We start from the raw sequence: 17,083 nt of genomic DNA on the forward strand, positions 1-17,083 counted from the left end.
CTGCAGAAACTGGGCTCTCCCAGCTGTGGGGTGTGAGGGTGGAGTAAATGATGACCTCTTGACTCCCACCTGCTGGGTGAGCTGAGGGAACAGCTTGTTACTGAGGTTGCTGGCCTCCAGGGCCTCTGTCACTTCCATAGTCCAGTAGGTCTGGCACCCAGCGATGGTCACCTGGCCAGGCCAGTTCAGAACCCACTGGGTCCTGGGCATCTGGGAAGACAACACAGGCTGGGCTGACCCAGGCAGCGCTGACCCAGGCAGCTGCCAGCCCCAGCTGTGCATCCTTTTGCTCCCTTAAACATGGTCTGTGTTTTGACCTTTTGAACCCTAAGCTCAAGTTGTTAATTCCATCTCAAAAGCAGAGAAGCCATGAAGCTCTGGGCCTCTCCGGGGTGGGCAGAGTCCTCACTTCCTCAGCAGAGACCTTGAAGCAGAGGGTTGGGAGCCCAGGATCAGAGACATAGACCCCTGGGTTCAAGCCATGGCTGTTCCATCTGTGAATCACATGCCTATGGGCATAAAATATCTCTGAACTGACTTTGTAGGATAAGGGTTAATCCCTAGCCCCACTACTGACTGTGGGGCTGGGAGAGGTAATGTGGGTAAAGTCCCAGCCCAGGCCCAGCACACAGTGAGTGCTTGAAACGGAACAACTATTATTAGGAGCAAATCTCATTTTCTGGAGTGTATTTTCAGATTCTTCCCTGGGTGGGCTTCAAGGACCCCCTGTCTCTGGAGATCCTCTGGCTGACTGGGAGCAGCAGCAGTCAAGGCTGTCGCTTGACAATGAAGCAGGCAGGCAGCCCAGCTACTGTGATTGAGCAAAGAACACTGAGAAAAGAGCGAACAGAAGGACGACGAGGCTAGGAGGCTATGCTGGGGTGGGAGGTGGGACTCACGGTGGGGTAGGCCTTGATGGCCCTCTCGATGATGTCCCGCACGCTGGTCTTCATGCTGCGTTCCACCTCCCGCAGCCAGTCCTCCACATTGCTGGATGGGTAGATGGAAAAGGACAATTGCACCTCCTCACCCTCTGCTGAGTACATGTGTGTGATCTCCAGGTCCTCCTGGAATAGCAGCTGTGGGCAGGGAGGGCAAAAGTGGGGTTACCCGAGGTGTGCCCAGAGGCTCCACCCACCACAGACCCAGGGCTGACCTGCCTGTGCTTTTCACCTTCAGAAGGGAGCTCCGCCTGAGGGGACCCTGCCTTAACGCTATCTGGGCTGGGACTTCCCTGGCTGTGTACTCAGGCAGGAAGAGTCAGCCTTGTCCTTGGCTGTGACCCAGCCAGCCCACTTGGTGAAAGACACAAACCCTGCCTGTGAGTTCCCTCTTTGCAGGCCTGTGCAGCCTCCCTTTTAGGCAAGAATAAGGACAAGGAGAGTCAGGAGCCTCTGGCCTCATGGGTTTCTCAACCCAGCCAGCACCTCAGTGTATCGTGGGGATAGGGCTCCCCTGGATGAGTGGAGAGCCAGCCCTCCAACCCCAGTCCTGAGCTGGAGGTTTTTCAGCTGACCTTCCTCTCATAGGCACCAGGTGCATCTCTGAGGGCCAGGAATCTTACTTGCCACTTCATTTACAGCTAAAAGGACTTGGGGCTAGAGAATAGCTGTTCTCTTTGGGAAGGAGCCCCAATGCTCCTAGCTCTGAGCCCAAGGCCCCGAGCCCCAGGACCAGTCACCCACCCGAGCGATGTTCTCGAAGCACTTGCGCAGGTGGGGCTGCACAGCAGTGGGATCCTTTGTCTGGGACAAGATCTCAAGTAGTTCATCGTCTGACAGGAAATAGAATCTGCCAAGGGAACAGGGGTAAGGGAGTGGGTCAGGCACCCCTTGGGGCCCAGCTACCCCAGTACCACCAACACTCCTGCACCCCAGCCTGGGTGGGATCCTTGACGCCCCAGCCTCATGGTCAGCCACTGACAAATTGGGCATGAACCAGGTGGTGCCCACCTGGGGAAGGTACTCCTCTTGGTCTCCAAGTACTCGCTGAGGCCCTTTTGTACTGTGTCTAGCAGCTTGTTACAATCCCGCAGGCTGTCCAGCAGCCTCTGGTCAGCGCACACATTGATCACCTGCATAGGCCGCACCAGAGAGAAACTGGAAGTGAGCGTGGTTCAACTGGGAGGCAGCAAGGTGGGCTCAAAGAGCACCCACATGGGCCAGAGACTCTCACTGGGGCCTGGGAAGGAACAGGGGCAGGAAAATGGCCCTGAGCTAAAGGTTGCATCCATCATCTCTACCAGTCCCACAGAAAAAAGTCCACAGTCAAAATAAATTAGGGTTAAACAAAACCAAGGTGTTTGATTCACTGCAGGACTTATTGGGGCCTTTAAAATGCTACTGTGGACTGCAAATTTCCACAAAGAAAATCATCAACTGATATGTTTCCAAGGAGTATCTCTTATGACTGGAGAGCTCACTTTGGCGCAGAGGCAGAGACCAAAGACTTGCATTTGTTCTATAATCTTTCTTGTTTGGGAGGCTCCCAACAATGTGTCTGGGGCCATTGGTGGTCCCAGCTTTCCTATCCCATTGCCATGTGAGCTTGCCTCCCGATTCTCGTAGGCATTCTTCATGATCTTCCTCCAGATCCGTTCCATTGTCTGGTAGCGCTTGCTCTCCACAGGCAACTGCCGAGTGATGTCCTCAGAGCTAAAGATGGGTTCCAGGTAGAGCCAGGACCGCTGACAGTTCAGCCACTCCTCCAGCACTTCCTGGGCAAGGCATGGACTGTTAGAACCCAGGGTCCAAGTTGGGGGTCCTGTCCCCATGACCTAGACATTTCATCACACCAGAGTGCTGGGCAGAGAATGGGCGTCAGAGCCAATGTCTGTGGGGAAATTTCTAGATGGTGCTGTCAGCCACAGTACTACAAGGAACAAAAAGGCTGCATGGATGCTTGTCCTCCAGAAAAACCCCAAGTCCCCTACAGAATGCTTGAGCTAACAGAACTGGGGAGCCACCCTTCCCAAAAAGGGAACCACTCCCAAATCAGCAAATCCTGAAGTAACAGAGAAAAAAGCCTCAATGTGTGGAAGTCCAAACTAGCCTCCTTGCCTGGCCAGACTTGGGGTCTATGACCCCAGAATTCTCTGAGGTATATTGGGACTTGAACTTGAGATCTCTAAAATACTCTGAAATATCAGTCCAAGAAAGAGATATCTTCAAAACAGGCTACTTTTCTCCAAATTCTGCCTCTAAATTTTTCTTTCAGGATTTATCTCTTGTCTCTTCCTATCAATGCAAACTCATTCATTCATTCATCCATTATCTTCCTCTTGAGATGTGTGCTATGGCCAGCTCTGTGCCAGGCCCATGTGGGCACCAGGAGAAACAGAGAGGAACAGGATGTGGTCCCTGCCCTCAAGGATCCCACAGTCCACTAAATGGCCAGTTCTGTCTCTGAATCACCAAGGGCTTGGCCTGAGTGATGAACTCTGTAAGAGCTACTGACCAGGCCTGTGGTGGAAATACCTTGCAGGCAGGTATGGGGGCATCACTGAGGGCTGCCTTGGAGTTGGAAGGTAGGGATGGAACTCCAGGTGTAGGGGACAGCATAAACAAATGAGGGAGACCCAGGCACAACGCTGACCACCTCAGGAATCTCCGGATAGTCCAAGGGGTACACAGATAACTCCTCACCACTTGGATTCTGGTCTTCACTGGACGTTTCTAAACAGCTTCCAGGAGGCCCCAGGGAAGGGACTATCAGAATCACACAGGTAGGCCTGACCCCAGGACAGTCCTCCAGGGCTGTGTAGACAGCTCTTGCCTCTGGCCTGAAAGCTCTGAAGAGGGACACTCCCCAGTGCCCTAGTGACCTCAATCCAAGCAGCTCTAAGTGAGACAGGAATGGGAAGCTCATGGCAGAGTGGGAGAGGGCACTGAGGAACCTCAGGGCCTCGTGGTGTCCAGCCCAGAAAGTTTCGAGACTGGAGGTCCTAGTTGCCCCAAGCCCATGCAGTCCTTCAGAGCTCTGCGGCACTTTCATGCCCCTCCTTGCCACAGCACCCGACCAAACAGTGGCCCACGCCCATATCCTGAATTGCCTTCTTCAGCAGCTGAACCTCAGAGATGGAAATCCCCATTCTAGTTGCCCTCCTCTGAATGAGGGTCCTGCAGAGAGCCAGGAGCTGTGCAAACCTGGGAAAGGCTCCCCACTGCTTCAAGCCCCACCCAGACACCATAAAGAGCCACTTATGAGACAGGGGGCTGGGAGGGTTGGGGAGGAAAAAAGGAAGGCCATGGAGGGCCCACCTGAGTCAGCTTCAACTTGCTCTCCCAGGAGTTGATGCGTTGCTCGAAGGGCTTCTTGTAGGGTGAGAAGGACATGCTCTGGGTCATGACAATGTGGTCATCAAGCAGCTGTGAGGCCTCATCGGGGCTCTTGAGAATGTAGGTTTCTGTCTCCTTGTAGGGCAGTACATTGAACATGATGGTCGACCACTCCTTCTCCATCTTGTCCAGTGCCTGGGGTGGGGTACAAGTCAGGGTGGGTCCTGGGAAGGACCTGGCCTATATTCTCTGTGACCAGCACTGGGCAGGGAAGAGCAGGATCTGCCTGGCCATAACCTTCATTTGGGCCCCTCTGGTCAACAAATTCCCCATGGGCCCTCATCTGAATTGAACTGGCCTTCAATTGTGTACAATATGTGTACAATATGCATGTACATGCATGCTGAGAAATAGCTATGGTGCTAGTTCGGAGCTCTGGTCCCAGTTATAGCCCTTACTATGTCACCCTAACCACTTGCTGAACCTCTCTGAGCCTTTATTTACTTATCTGTTAAATGAGGATAATGCTATCAGTTTCATCCTGAGAGAGTAAGTAACTTGAAAGGAGTAACTGAACAATAATTAGGATGGCAGATAGTTTGCCAAACTCTTTGTATACATTATTAACTCACTTAACAGAATACACCTCAACCCCTGGGCCTGGTGAAGGAACCCAGGAATGGAGCCCAGTACTGTCATCCTCCCATGCCATCAGGCATGGCCTGGGTCAGGCAGGGTGAGCCTGCTGGCTGCCCACCTGCTCAATGGCATACTCCTTGCCGGCCACCTCGGCCACCTTGCTGATGCTCTCAATGTGGTCCTGTAGATTCATCTCAAGGCAGCGGGCAAAGGTCAGGTTGGCCTTGGGCCTGACATTAATGTTGATCTCATTGGACAGCACCTCCCAATGCCGGTTCTGCATGCCAGGGTTTCTCAGCCCCTGGATCAGTGGGATGTATGGCTTGAACTCCTCGATGCGGGCTCGGATGTCCAAGGCCACCTCCTGGCAGGCTGCCGGGCAGGGCAGGTGGGTGTGAGAAGCAGTCAGCACAGTCAGGGAAGTAGTAGATGGGCTGGCTTGGTCACCTACCTGGGATGTCCCTGAACTGCTTCACACACTTGTGCATAGTCTTAAAGGACTCAATGACATTCTTCTCCAGCAGCTCAGCATCGATGGCTGACAGGGGATCGTTCATCCAGCTCTCGGACCAGCGCAGCCAGTCGGAGGCTGTGGTCCAGAGGTCCAGGTAGGGCTGGAACTCCTTCACCATCCTGGACAGTTTGTCGTACTGCAGGGGCAGAAAAACTGGGGCTGTCTTGGGGTGCTCCTAAGTCTCTCTCCATGCTGCTCCTTCTTGGGCCATGTCCTCTTCCCCTCCTTGCTCCTGCCTGCTGTCCCTAATCCTGTCCCTGTGGACTTGGCCCTGGCTTCCCTTCCTCCTGTCCCCCACAGGCTCTGGGCTCTGAGTGGCTGAGCAAGGTCTACACTGACCCTCAGGCCTCCTGCCTGGTTCCAGCCAGTCTCCTTGCCCTGAGGGCCATGGGTGGGTTATCTCCTCTCTGCAGCCTGCTTGGCCCTGCCCTCCAAATGCCAGAGCCCTGCTACCTAGCAGCTGGGTTCTGATGTGGCCAAATACCATAGCTCTTCCTCAGACCCTGGGGGTTAAGGGATGGGGTGCCTGCAGGGGGCCTACGTTGGTGATAGGCATGCCGAAGATGCGTTCACGGTTGTTGTAAATCACAGCCAGCTGCTGGCAGTCCTTCAGCTGCTTCTTGACCCGCCGCACCTCATTGGCGATCTCATGTGCTCGTGCAATCTCCACGTGGGTGGAGAAGCCAGCTACCACAAGCTGTGGGCCAAGGAGCAAGGAGTCAGAGGCCTCTGCAGCCCCACCCATGCCCACACGCACTCAGGGAGCCCGAGATCCCCAGGTATCAACATCTCCCAGCTCTGAGGAGTAAGCAGAACTTTCTTCACCAGGAGTAAGCAGGTTCTTGGCCTATCACGGGCAGCTGACCACCCTGTGGTAACAGCAAAATCAGAGAAAGACCCAGTGCCCTGAACACTGTGCTCATTGCCCACTGGGGCATGAAGGACACAACAGAAAAGTTGGGGCTCTTTGACACTTTGACTTCTTTTGGAGCTTGTCCCCAGCCACCCCTATGGCTTTCAATTCATTTTTTTAGACATTCGTTCATTCACCCACCAATTCTTCCTTCAAACATTGACGTAGCAATTCTTGAATACAAGAAACAAAGCCTGGCCCTGGAGAAGTGGTGTTTGCATGTGTGTGTGTGTCCTGGGAGCCAGTCCCAGTAGAGGCTCAGCCAAGCCCTACCTGCAGGCCTTCCAGCTTTTCCTGGAAGTTGTTCTGATCCATAACCTGGATTTTGTGGAACTTCTCCTCATCTTCGATGTGCTGCTGCCGCACCATCTCTATCTGCCCAAGGATCTTAGAAGGCCAGTTGTTGGCAGCCCATCTGCATGGGGGAGGGGTAGAGATTGGGGGGGATGTCATAGCTAAAATCATGGGGTGGGCAGGCCAGGCAGGGGCACCCAGGGTGAAGGGGAGAATGGGGGATCCAGTTGGCAACTGAAGCTAGCCAGGGTTGGACAACTGGGAAGTAGAAGTGAGGTGGGAGGCAGCCACTATGCGGGGTGTGCGTCTGCCTGACAGGGGAGACAGTCCCTGTCCCGGAAGTGGGGTCTGGAAGCTGTGGCAGCATCCAGGGACATGCAAATCCAATGTGCCCAGTGCAGTGACAGAGCAAGGGGGTGGGAATAGTGTCAAAGTAACGGCCTCTAGCCTGCATTTCCTTGGTGACCAACCGGGGCCACCAGGCCAGCTTCCTTCATATCAGACCAACTTTCTTTGCCTAGCTGCCATAGGACCCTGTAGGATTCAGGGATTCTGCTTGCTGCTGGTCCAGAGGTGTCAACACTGGGGAGGCCCACCCTGAGCACCAGGATGTCCTATAAAGTTGGGGCCTGTAGCTCCTCGGCAGGGCTCCCAGGAGAGAATGTCAATCTTTCTTAACCCCCAAGGTCCTGGAGGTACCCTCAGTCTGTGAGGCAGGGTGGGCAAGAGGTGTCTGGGGGCCTCAGTAAGGCAGTTCCAAGCTGAGGCCATTTCCCATGAGCTGGGTGGGGACAAGTGCTCCTCCCCAGGGAGTACCCACCAGGCTGGGTTTTGCCTCCTTTTCCTGAGGACCCAAAGGGCTCCAACCATAAACAAAGGGCCTGGCTGATGATGGGACAAAGAATGGAGACAGGGTTCGGGGCAGCAGGGTCCCTAGGCCAAGAGGCTCAAATGATTTCCTTCTGCCCCATTGGCCACTTGACTCGGGCCCTGGTCCCAGACCCTGTGGAGTCATGGCGGCTGGCATCTTGGCAGGGCATTTCTTGTGTGACTGCACAGCATGGCCACAAGGATATTTGAGAACCACTGCAGCTTGGCACCTCCTCCCCTATCTCCAGTCCACCACCCATCTAGGGTGGGGACCAAGCTCCAACTCACTTGTCATTGAAGTCATCTGTGCTGAGGTTGTAAAGAAATTCATCCATGACCTGGTAGTAATCCATGATTTTCACTATCCGCTCCTACAGGCACAGGTGGTGATGAGAAGTGGGGGTTGCTGGGGTAACTGGGCTCCCCAAGGTAGTTGCATGCTGGGGAAGAGACTGCTCTCTTCCAGAGAGGGGAGGTCTGGGGAAGGGGAGGAGGTGTGCGGTGCAAGGCCAGCATTGAGATCAGAGTACCAAGGGCTGTGGCCACCATACCTCCAATCTTCAGCCCCTGACCCATATCTTTTGCCCTTCTGACCCCCCAGAGAGCATAGCTCTGAACCTCCACTATGTACCCAGCCTCACAGTTCCCCCGGGCTCCACCTGTTCTCTGTATCTACCTCACCTCTGGCCTCCTAGTTCCTGATATCCCAGCCTCTCAGTGTCCGGTGTGCCACCTGACTTCTAGGATCCTGATCCTGGACAACAGCCCCCACCCCCCCAGCTCCCATGCATGTGCCTCACCTCCAACTCCACCAGCTTTTCAGGGATGCCCTTCATCCACTCGCGAAGCTCAGCCAGCTCCTCTATGCTGTTGGGCTTCTCGTAGATCTTGCGGCTGATGCTGCGAAACTCCTCACAGATCTGGCAGTGGGAGGAGGGCACTAGGGAGGCTAAGTGACTCTCCCTTGCCTTCTCCAGGACCTGCACCTCGTTCTTGATCCCCAGTGTCTCCAGAAAGGCAATTGCCCCCATCCCACCACATCCTGCAGCCAGTTCAATAGGGAGCTGAGGCCTTGTGGTGGGGCAGGAGTGTCACCGAGCACACTTCACATTCCCCAGCCTCCTGTGCCCAAACACACACACATATGCACACACAGCACTCCTGAGGCTTGCACTTGCACACCCTCAGCTCTGTGAAATGGTCCACCTCAGGGAGTCCTTTATGAGGGGTTTCCAGGCCTCTACAAGTCTAGAGAAGGAGGTAGCAGCAATCCCTTCCTAGGACCTCCCTCCCACCCCCATATGGGACAGCTCCCTGCAGACAGGCAGCATCAAGGCAGGATTACATCCAGATCCTTTCCCTGGTCTGGGTATCTGCAGACACCCCTGAGCCTGCCTGGGGACATCTTGTTCATAAAAGTTCACCACCTATGCAAGGGTACATGTGTTACTGTAGTCACTGGGGCTGGGTGGTTGGGCACTTACGTTGTCCACCTCCTTGTGCAGGTTCTTGGCCAGGATGTCCAGCATGGAGGTGGCCAGGGCCTTGCGCTTCTTGGACAGGCTCTGTTTGACATTATCCACATTGATGTAAAAGGGCCCAATGATGATGCTGCTGGGCAGTGAGTTGTCCAGAATCTCTTTCTCTTGTAGGTGGGTGAGCACCACCTTCCGCACCTCCTCAGCGGATGGGCATTGCTCCTGGTAGGACCTGTGGATGGCAGTCACATGGGGGGCGGGGGCAAAGGATGATGAAGGTGGGGATATGAATCACACAGACATACAGACATACTCAGACATACACACGCACTTGAGGAATGTAGCGATGTCATTGTTGTTTAGCTCCAGGTGCTTAATGTACTCCTTGGCATAGGCTTTCAATGGGACCATAGCTTTGCATACAGCATTGACGACAGTGGCCCTCAGCTCCTCCACGAGGGGCTCATGAAGCCCCACTGACTCTAGCAGGGGGTCACCGCTGATAAAGATGTCCTCCATCACCAGCTATGGAATAGAGGGAATGCGCACAGATTTGGATGAGCCATGAGGCAGGTGGGCAGAGGAGTTGGAAATGTGATCTGAAGATTGAGTGAGCAGCAGTGTGGCCTAGCACAGAGAGCATGGTGGGGGTGGGGGCAGGGTTGGGGCTGAGGACCAATACAAGGCTGGAAGCCCCATGGGATCCACCAAGGGTCAGCATCTTCCTCTGTCTGTGCCTGACTCAACCCATCGCCAAGAAAAGAAACAGATGGGAAAACCAAGTCACTGATGGCTCTGACTGACCAGCAAGGAAGAAAAGAGGGGACTAGAGTTATAGAGGCCATTGGACCAAGGGCATGGGCTCTGTGCAGATCTGGTAATGAAATGGGGACTTTTGACTGGAGTGTAGAGGTTGGTCTGTGTCTATATCTTAGCTGAAGAGAGGTCAGGAGCTGGGTGGGATCAAGAGGGTGGGTTCTGGGTCAGACATGGCTGTGGCAGGAGTGGACGAGTAAGCCCACTTGGCATCTCAGGTCTGACACTTAGCAGCTATGTGACCTAAGGCTAAACTTCTCTGAGTCTCATGACAATATGTGGATATTGATGGTTCCCAATTCAGCTTATGGTGAGGATGAAATCAGCTACTCAAGAATTAAAGGGCTGAGCACACTGCAGCCAGGTGGGGACCTGCTCTAATACTCAGGGCAACCCCCGGTGGCTACAGTAGCCACTAGCAGCCAGGGCAACAGGTGTCCTGGGCCTTGATCTGTGGGTACCTTCTCCAGCTGGGGCACTGCGTGGGTGGCCAGGATGCCCTTGTCGAAGAGGTTGAACAAAGATGTCTCGAACTGCTCTAGCAGTGTGCTGTAGTGCACCCCTGAGCTGTCCAGCACCAGGTCCACAATGAACAGGGGATTCTTCCGGGGCCTGTGGGGCAATGGCCAGGCTGATAATGGGCAGTGGCCCAGCCCTCTGCCCTTTCTGCCACTGTTGGCTCTTGAGCTCTCCATGCACGAGACTTGCCTCCACCTTCCTCCCAGAAACCTTCAAGTTACCAGAGGGAAAGATCCAGACCAGCCAAATAGGCTCTGCTGTTCCTGCCACTTGCCAAGAGTTCCACAGGCACCAGGGAGAGGGAGCCCCCTCAACTCCTGCAGTGTGGTCTTGAAGTCATCAGGACAGGTTGGCCAGACCCTGGACACTTTCGACTCCCCGCTCTCCCTGGGAGCCCACTATCCTTGGCTTCAGATACCCACTACACGACTACACCCCTCAAACCTGGACCCTAACTGGCCTCCCCTCTGCTCTCTGGATTGCCACCCACTCACCTGGACCTCTAATGGCGCCTCAAACATCCTGTGCCCTCTGACTCCTACCATTCCCCCTAGAGCTTGGTACTAGGGGTAAACCCCAGAGTCAGTCTTGTTCCCTCCCCTTTCTCCCCCTATACATCCTCCTGCAGTCAGGCCCCACAGCACTGCTGTCCATGCACTAACTGCCCCAAATCTGTCCCACCAAGTCCCAGCCCCATCACACCTTGTCTAGACAAGGGCAAAAGCCTTGGTCTGACTTCTCTTTCTGTCTCACTTGTCCCCATAAATCCAGAGCATCATTTTGGAATGTAAATCAGATTATTTCTCCTCTCTGATAGCTGCTGACCACACTTAGAATAAATCCAGCCCCTGACCATGACCCCAGGAGGCTCTGCACAATCTGGCCTGGTCTCTGTTACCTCACCCATGTCACCTGACCAGCCTTCCCTGCCCTACCCACTCCAGCAATAGCTGCTGGCTCTTCCTTCCTTGACTGCCCCTCCACTTGTCCCACATCTCACAGCTGATTTCCTCTCAGTCTCAAGTCTTGGCTCAGATGTCACCTCTTATCTGACCCTTTGGCAAAGCCCCTTTCCTTCCAGGGTCTGTCACAGCCCCTGACAAGATTGGCAATGACTGTGTCTATTAATTTTCTTGCTGTCTGTCCCCCTGTGAGAGCAAGGGCCATGGCTCTCTTGTTCCCTGACTGGTTCATGGCTCAAAGACTATCTCTCGAATGAGTAACTCAGTAACTGACTGAAAGAATGAAGGTCACAGAAGAAATGAGCCATGGCTGGGGGGACATTCCACAGCAACCAGGTGGGAGCTAGGCTCTCCCTGCTGTCCAGGACCTGGCAGTGATGGACACACTGACCCTAGCCACCCTGGTACCCCCCATCCTGCTCCCTAGCCACTGGGGCCTGGCAAGGAATAGTTCTTGTGTCAACAGATGCCTCAGCCCAGCCAGGTCCCACCTGTAGGGGCTGTTTAAGAGATCTTCGCCCCAGACCATGTCGTCAGTGCAGTTGAGCACACTGTAGCAGGCATCACTGATAAACTGCGAGAAGCTGGCCAGCGAGTCCTGCACCAGGAAGCGCAGTGTGTCTTGCAGCATGTACTTGATCAGCTCCATCAGCTTGCGCAGCTTTGACATGAGGTACACCTCCCAGTTGGTCTCGTAGAGGTTGTACCAGCCCTTGCTCATGTCCCGCAGGCTACTGCGCATGGCCACCTTGAGCGTACTGATCCAGCTGTCCTTGAGGAACATCTGCACCTGGAGTGGCCACAGATGACATCACTTGGCCACCCTAGGGAACCACTGCCCACAGCTGCCATCTCAGGGACTCTAGGCACTAGGGTGCTCAGGCAACCTCAGGACTCAGATGAATGTAGAGGAATCTTCCCCAACCCCAATTTACTGATAATCCCTGCCAATCAACACCCGCCTGTGACCCTGGGAACCAGGTTGCTCTGGAGGAAGGAGCAATAAAGGGGAAATGAAACAAGGCTTTCCTTCCAGCCAAGGGAGAGAGACACCAGGAGTAAGGCAGAGAGAGACACAGAATGGAGCAGAGGCAGAGGGGTGGGGGAGCTTTTCTCCTAAGCCATCTGACAGCTGTCTACCATGAGGCTGAACCTTCTCTCTCATACCCATACAGGGGTGCATAGGGTTCCTGCTTCTGCTTCAGAGGCCACCAGAATTGAGATAGAAAGTGACTGGTTCTCCTTTTCTCTCCAAGATGAGCCCCGCCTTGGTGCCCACCCCAGCCTCCCACAGGTCTAGGAAAAGGCGAGGCCTGGTTCTAAGGAGAGCAGTGGCTCACAGCCTCACCACTGGCCCATCAACCCCAGGCTTCCCCAGGAGCCCCTGGTCTGCGCCTGCCTGCTACCACTCTGTGCCCACGCACCTGGGAGAAGGTCTGTGACTGGATCTGCTCGAACTCTTCCAGGCGGCTGTACTTAGAGAGGTTTGAGTGGAACAGGGACATGGTGGCCACCTTGTTGCACTCAGCCCGTACCTTGCTGAGGGCTGTGATGACCTCTGGCCTTGTAAGCAGTGACACAAAGGTGAAGTCCTCCTTCTGCTCCCAGAAAGGGTAGTTGGGGACACTCACCAGCCCTGTGGGGGTGGGGGCCAAGTGCCAGTGTCAGATGGGCCTGGGACATACCAGGGGTCAAGACATATCTAGAGGGACACAGCTCCTCTCCTGCCTCCCCTCTGGAAGAGACTCACATGTCCCTAGAACCTCTCTTTTTCCCTAAGGTCCCACAGTGAGTGCCTGCTCTGAGGTGAGTAAATGAATTTCCTCTAGGCCCCTCTATGTCACACACCCCTTTGAAGTGGGTCAAAACTGAGAATGCTCCCTCCATCTGCTCATGCCCACTTTGCACTCAACCCATGAAGCCCATCTGGGGCCTGCCCTGAGTTACCAAGAAAGGAAGATGTGGTCACCCTTGGAATGCCCACTGTCCATGCCCAACCCAGCTTCCTGGGCACTTTACACATGTGGAAGCTGGGTCCAGGAAAAGGAAATAGCAGGGATTGGAGAGCTCAAAGCAAGGAGGGCTTGGGGGCACCTGGCATCCTGCTGTGACTCAGTCTGCCACCAGTCCAGTGGGGCCACAGCAATGCCAACCTACTCTTGCTACTGGAGGAAGAAAGGGACATATGTCCCTAGATCAGACAGTCAGAGCCCTTTTCATCCACTTCTGAATAATTGTCTTCCTAGTACACATTTACCTTGCCACTTCTGCACTATTCAGACTACTGTTTTAAAAACAACCCCCCCTCTCCCACCAACTAACTATTCAGGCAGTTAGGAAGAGGCAGGGATGAATGCGGGGGACAGGAGGTGCAGGTGAACGCCTGGGCTTATAGAGATCCTAAAGGGAGGTGTAGGAGGGGCTCTGGCTGGGTGGGTGGCCCAAGAACCACTTTTGCTTGACACGCTCACCTTGCTTGGGAACCTTCTCCTCCTCCTTTTTAGGCAGGGTCACGTAGGAGAACGTGTCAGGCTTGGAGGAGACAACGTGGTCAAAGCTGATCTTGTTCATGCTGCGCTCGTAGTCTAGGTTCACTTCTCTGGAGAGACTGCTGAGGTGCTCCAGAACCCTGTCCATGGGGACCAGAGAGGGGAGTCAAGGGGCTCCGCACACCCTGTAACTCCCACCTGGACCCCAGGCCACTGACCTCCATGACTTTTGTCAGCTGCCTCTTTCATTCCAACCCTCCCCACCTTCCCACATCAGGCCCTGACTGCCCATTTTGCTTCTCACTTATCTATGTCACCCAGTGCAGGCCACCCTCCCTGCCTGGTTGCTTCATTCTACCCTGCCTATTCCAATCCATTCCCCACAAAACTCAAATCTGACCGCAGGGCTTAAAATCCATCCTTAGGTTCCCTGGATCCTAGGGTAAGGCCAAACCTCTTCCTGGAACCCAGGAGGCCTTTCAAGCCAGCTCTGCCCATCTTCCTCTAGGACACTTTTCCTGTTCCCAGCCAGTCCAGCCACAGGCAGCCCCTCTGAGTTCCTGGAGGTACCCAGCTCTCCTGTACCTCAGAGCCTCTGCCACACTGTTCCCCCTGGCAGCCACACCTGATCCACCCAGCACCCACTCTGTCTGACCAGCCTTCCTTCTCTCTTGGGGTTTCTGTCCTGAGCATATTTGCCCTCTCTGGATGAGGGCAAGCCCCATTTATGCCCCAAAGTGTTTCCCCTGTCTTGATACTCCTAATCCCCTCTGGTCAGTGAGCACAAGGTAAGGGACAGTATATGCATGGGGCTGTGTCCAGCTCATGATCATTTCTGCAGAGCCTTGTACAGGGCCTGGCACTGCTCTTAGTACACAGGTGTTTAGTGCACACATAAAGAACTGAATGAAAGCATGTGTACGGCTCAGAGCTCCGTGTGACATGCAGTGAAGGCTCTGGTGGGAGGTGGTCGGTGACATCCAAGAGTCCTCCTCTTGTCCATGGACAACCTTTACCCAGTCCCTGGCCTGTAGCTCTTTCCGTGCTTCTCTGCTTCCCAGCCCAGCAGGCTCAGCTCCAGTGCTGCTTCCTTCAATGATCAATAACTGAAGCAAACATATAAAATCAAGCTCCCCATGTCCTGTCTCCCTCAGGATAAATTCTGTGGCATCATCCATGCTCCAATGTTCTCCAGAGCATCAGAGGCTAGACTTCTAAATCCACATCTTTGCCTAGTTGCTTCCTCTACCATTTCCTGCCTCCTTCTATCCTTTACAGATTTTTCCTGAGAGGACTTTATCAATAAATCAATCACTTATACAAGAACCCCCAAATCACACTTTGCTTCTAGGGAATTTGACCTATGGCAGGACTTATGAACCCTGGACCTGTGCTTCTGAAACTGCTGCTGCCACCCTGCCTGAAGATGAAGCCAGTATACACTGGAGACACACTGAGCCCCAAAAGACCAATCCTGAAGCCGTCCTGCATCAGGTTTCTTGTTACATGTAAAATAGTGCATATTTCCCTGATGCCTATGCCAATTTGAGCCAGCATCTTAGTTATATGCAGCCGAAAATAGTCTATATAATCTAAAATTCAAGAAGTGGAATTCTGGACTACCAAGGTAATGGTGGTTACATCAATTCAATTCTCCTAGCACACTCTCAAAAAGAAAGAAAGGAGGGAGGGAAAGAGGGAGGGAGGAAGGAAGAAAGAAAGAAAGAAAGAAAGAAAGAAAAGAACAAACAACACATTTAGTATAACTAGAATAGAAACAATGCTCAAACTGTTCATTATCTTTAAGTAGAAAAATCAACATCAACCCCCCAGTGAGCTAGTGCTCACACTCCTGCTGCAAGCCTTCACGGTGAACAAGGGCAGACTGAAAAAAACTGTGCAAAGAGGGAAGAGTGGTGCCCTAAGACTGATCTAAAGTCCTGCCAGAAAGAGCAAGTCTATCCCACCTGCAGAAATACCGAACAGGAGTCCTGGCAAATCAGAGCACTTACTACACAGAAGAAACTAATGTGCAGGCAACTTCTTTGAAAGGCATGACTCATATGGGGGAAGGTAACAGGAAAGAGGAGTCATGTGGGAATTAGAAGGTGGTTGGAAAAGAAGTAAAAGTGAAAACTAGAGTCCTAAAAGATAAGAGAGAATAAAAACTTGGAGGATGCAATTCTTCTTGTGAACACACACACACACACACACGCACACATCCACTGAAAAAAGAAAACTAGCTTGTTATGCTAACAGAGGAAGGCACCCTTGAACTAGGAATCTTACATATATATAATCAAACCCAAATCAATGAAATGAATAGGTGAAAGTAAATTATATTTATGTAAAACTACTGTAATAAAAAGAGAGCAAACACTTTAACTAATGAAAAGTCCCATCCACCCCTCAAAAAGAAACAAAGACAAAACAAGAAATTTTCACACAACACTTCAAACTGAACAAAATATCTTCAAAGAAGTATTTGGGCACATGAAAAAAAAAAAAACCTTGAATCAGAAATTCAAAAATAAAACACAGAAATAGGAAAATAGGAAAAAAAAGATACTTGATTGGACTCAGAAAAAGAAATGGAAAGCCCTGGCTGGGTGGCTCAGTGGATTGAGAGCCAGCCTGTGGACTGAAGTGTTGCCGATTCAAGACCCAGTCAGGGCACATGCTTGGGTTGTAGGCCAGATCCCCAGTTGATGACATGTGAGAGGCAACCACACATAGATATTTCTCTCCCTCTCTTTCTCTCTCCCTTCCCCTCTCTCTGGAAATAAATAAATAAATAAATAAATAAATTTTTAAAGGTATAAGTATAAAGCTTCCTGCTCTGGAAAAAAACCTAAAATGAAATAAAATAAAATAAAAACCTTCCAGAAATGAAGACTATCTGTATCTCTGTATTTAAAAGGCCAATTATATACTTGGGAAAACCGACCCAGAATGATCAACTGAGGCATATTCTAGTAAAATGATTGGGTTTTAAAGATTAAAAAATATCCCCTACTCAAAGCAAAAAAACAAAAAAACAAACAAACAAAAAAAGATCAAACAATTTGCAAGGGACAAGGCATTGGACTGGCATCTGATTCCTCAAAAGCAATATACAAAGCAAGACAACAAAAGAGTAGCATTTAAAAAACCCTCTAGGAATAAAAGCGTGAACCAAGAATTTTATATCCAGTCAGGTTGTCCTTCAAGTTTTAAATGTGCAAGGACTCTAGGAATGCTATACCCTTGAGAGTTTTATGAGAAATATACTAGAAGAGGGGTTTCACCCAACCAAGAGATTGATCGGGTTCC

At 52.4% G+C, this 17,083-nt stretch overlaps 1 protein-coding gene across 2 annotated transcripts in view; it reads right to left on the reverse strand.

The window, feature by feature from the left end:
- Positions 1–17,083, reverse strand: part of DNAH1 (dynein axonemal heavy chain 1) — a 77,448-nt gene that overhangs the window by 36,481 nt on the left and 23,884 nt on the right. For both annotated transcript variants that reach the window (XM_090284083.1, XM_090284084.1), the window contains exons 8-25: positions 13,754–13,911; positions 12,707–12,918; positions 11,774–12,072; positions 10,263–10,413; positions 9,317–9,510; positions 8,992–9,217; positions 8,308–8,427; positions 7,796–7,878; positions 6,617–6,758; positions 5,972–6,127; positions 5,368–5,566; positions 5,035–5,288; positions 4,260–4,472; positions 2,552–2,716; positions 1,953–2,074; positions 1,686–1,791; positions 900–1,079; positions 70–210 (exon numbers count right to left, since the gene is read on the reverse strand). In XM_090284083.1, the coding sequence (XP_090140209.1) occupies positions 70–210; positions 900–1,079; positions 1,686–1,791; positions 1,953–2,074; positions 2,552–2,716; positions 4,260–4,472; positions 5,035–5,288; positions 5,368–5,566; positions 5,972–6,127; positions 6,617–6,758; positions 7,796–7,878; positions 8,308–8,427; positions 8,992–9,217; positions 9,317–9,510; positions 10,263–10,413; positions 11,774–12,072; positions 12,707–12,918; positions 13,754–13,911 (3,121 nt within the window). The remainder of the gene's footprint in view (positions 1–69; positions 211–899; positions 1,080–1,685; positions 1,792–1,952; positions 2,075–2,551; positions 2,717–4,259; positions 4,473–5,034; positions 5,289–5,367; positions 5,567–5,971; positions 6,128–6,616; positions 6,759–7,795; positions 7,879–8,307; positions 8,428–8,991; positions 9,218–9,316; positions 9,511–10,262; positions 10,414–11,773; positions 12,073–12,706; positions 12,919–13,753; positions 13,912–17,083) is intronic.

This window comes from Furipterus horrens, unplaced genomic scaffold, assembly GCF_987537825.1.
Source record: "Furipterus horrens unplaced genomic scaffold, mFurHor1.1.pri manual_scaffold_7, whole genome shotgun sequence".
Classification (NCBI taxonomy): Eukaryota; Metazoa; Chordata; class Mammalia; order Chiroptera; family Furipteridae; genus Furipterus; species Furipterus horrens.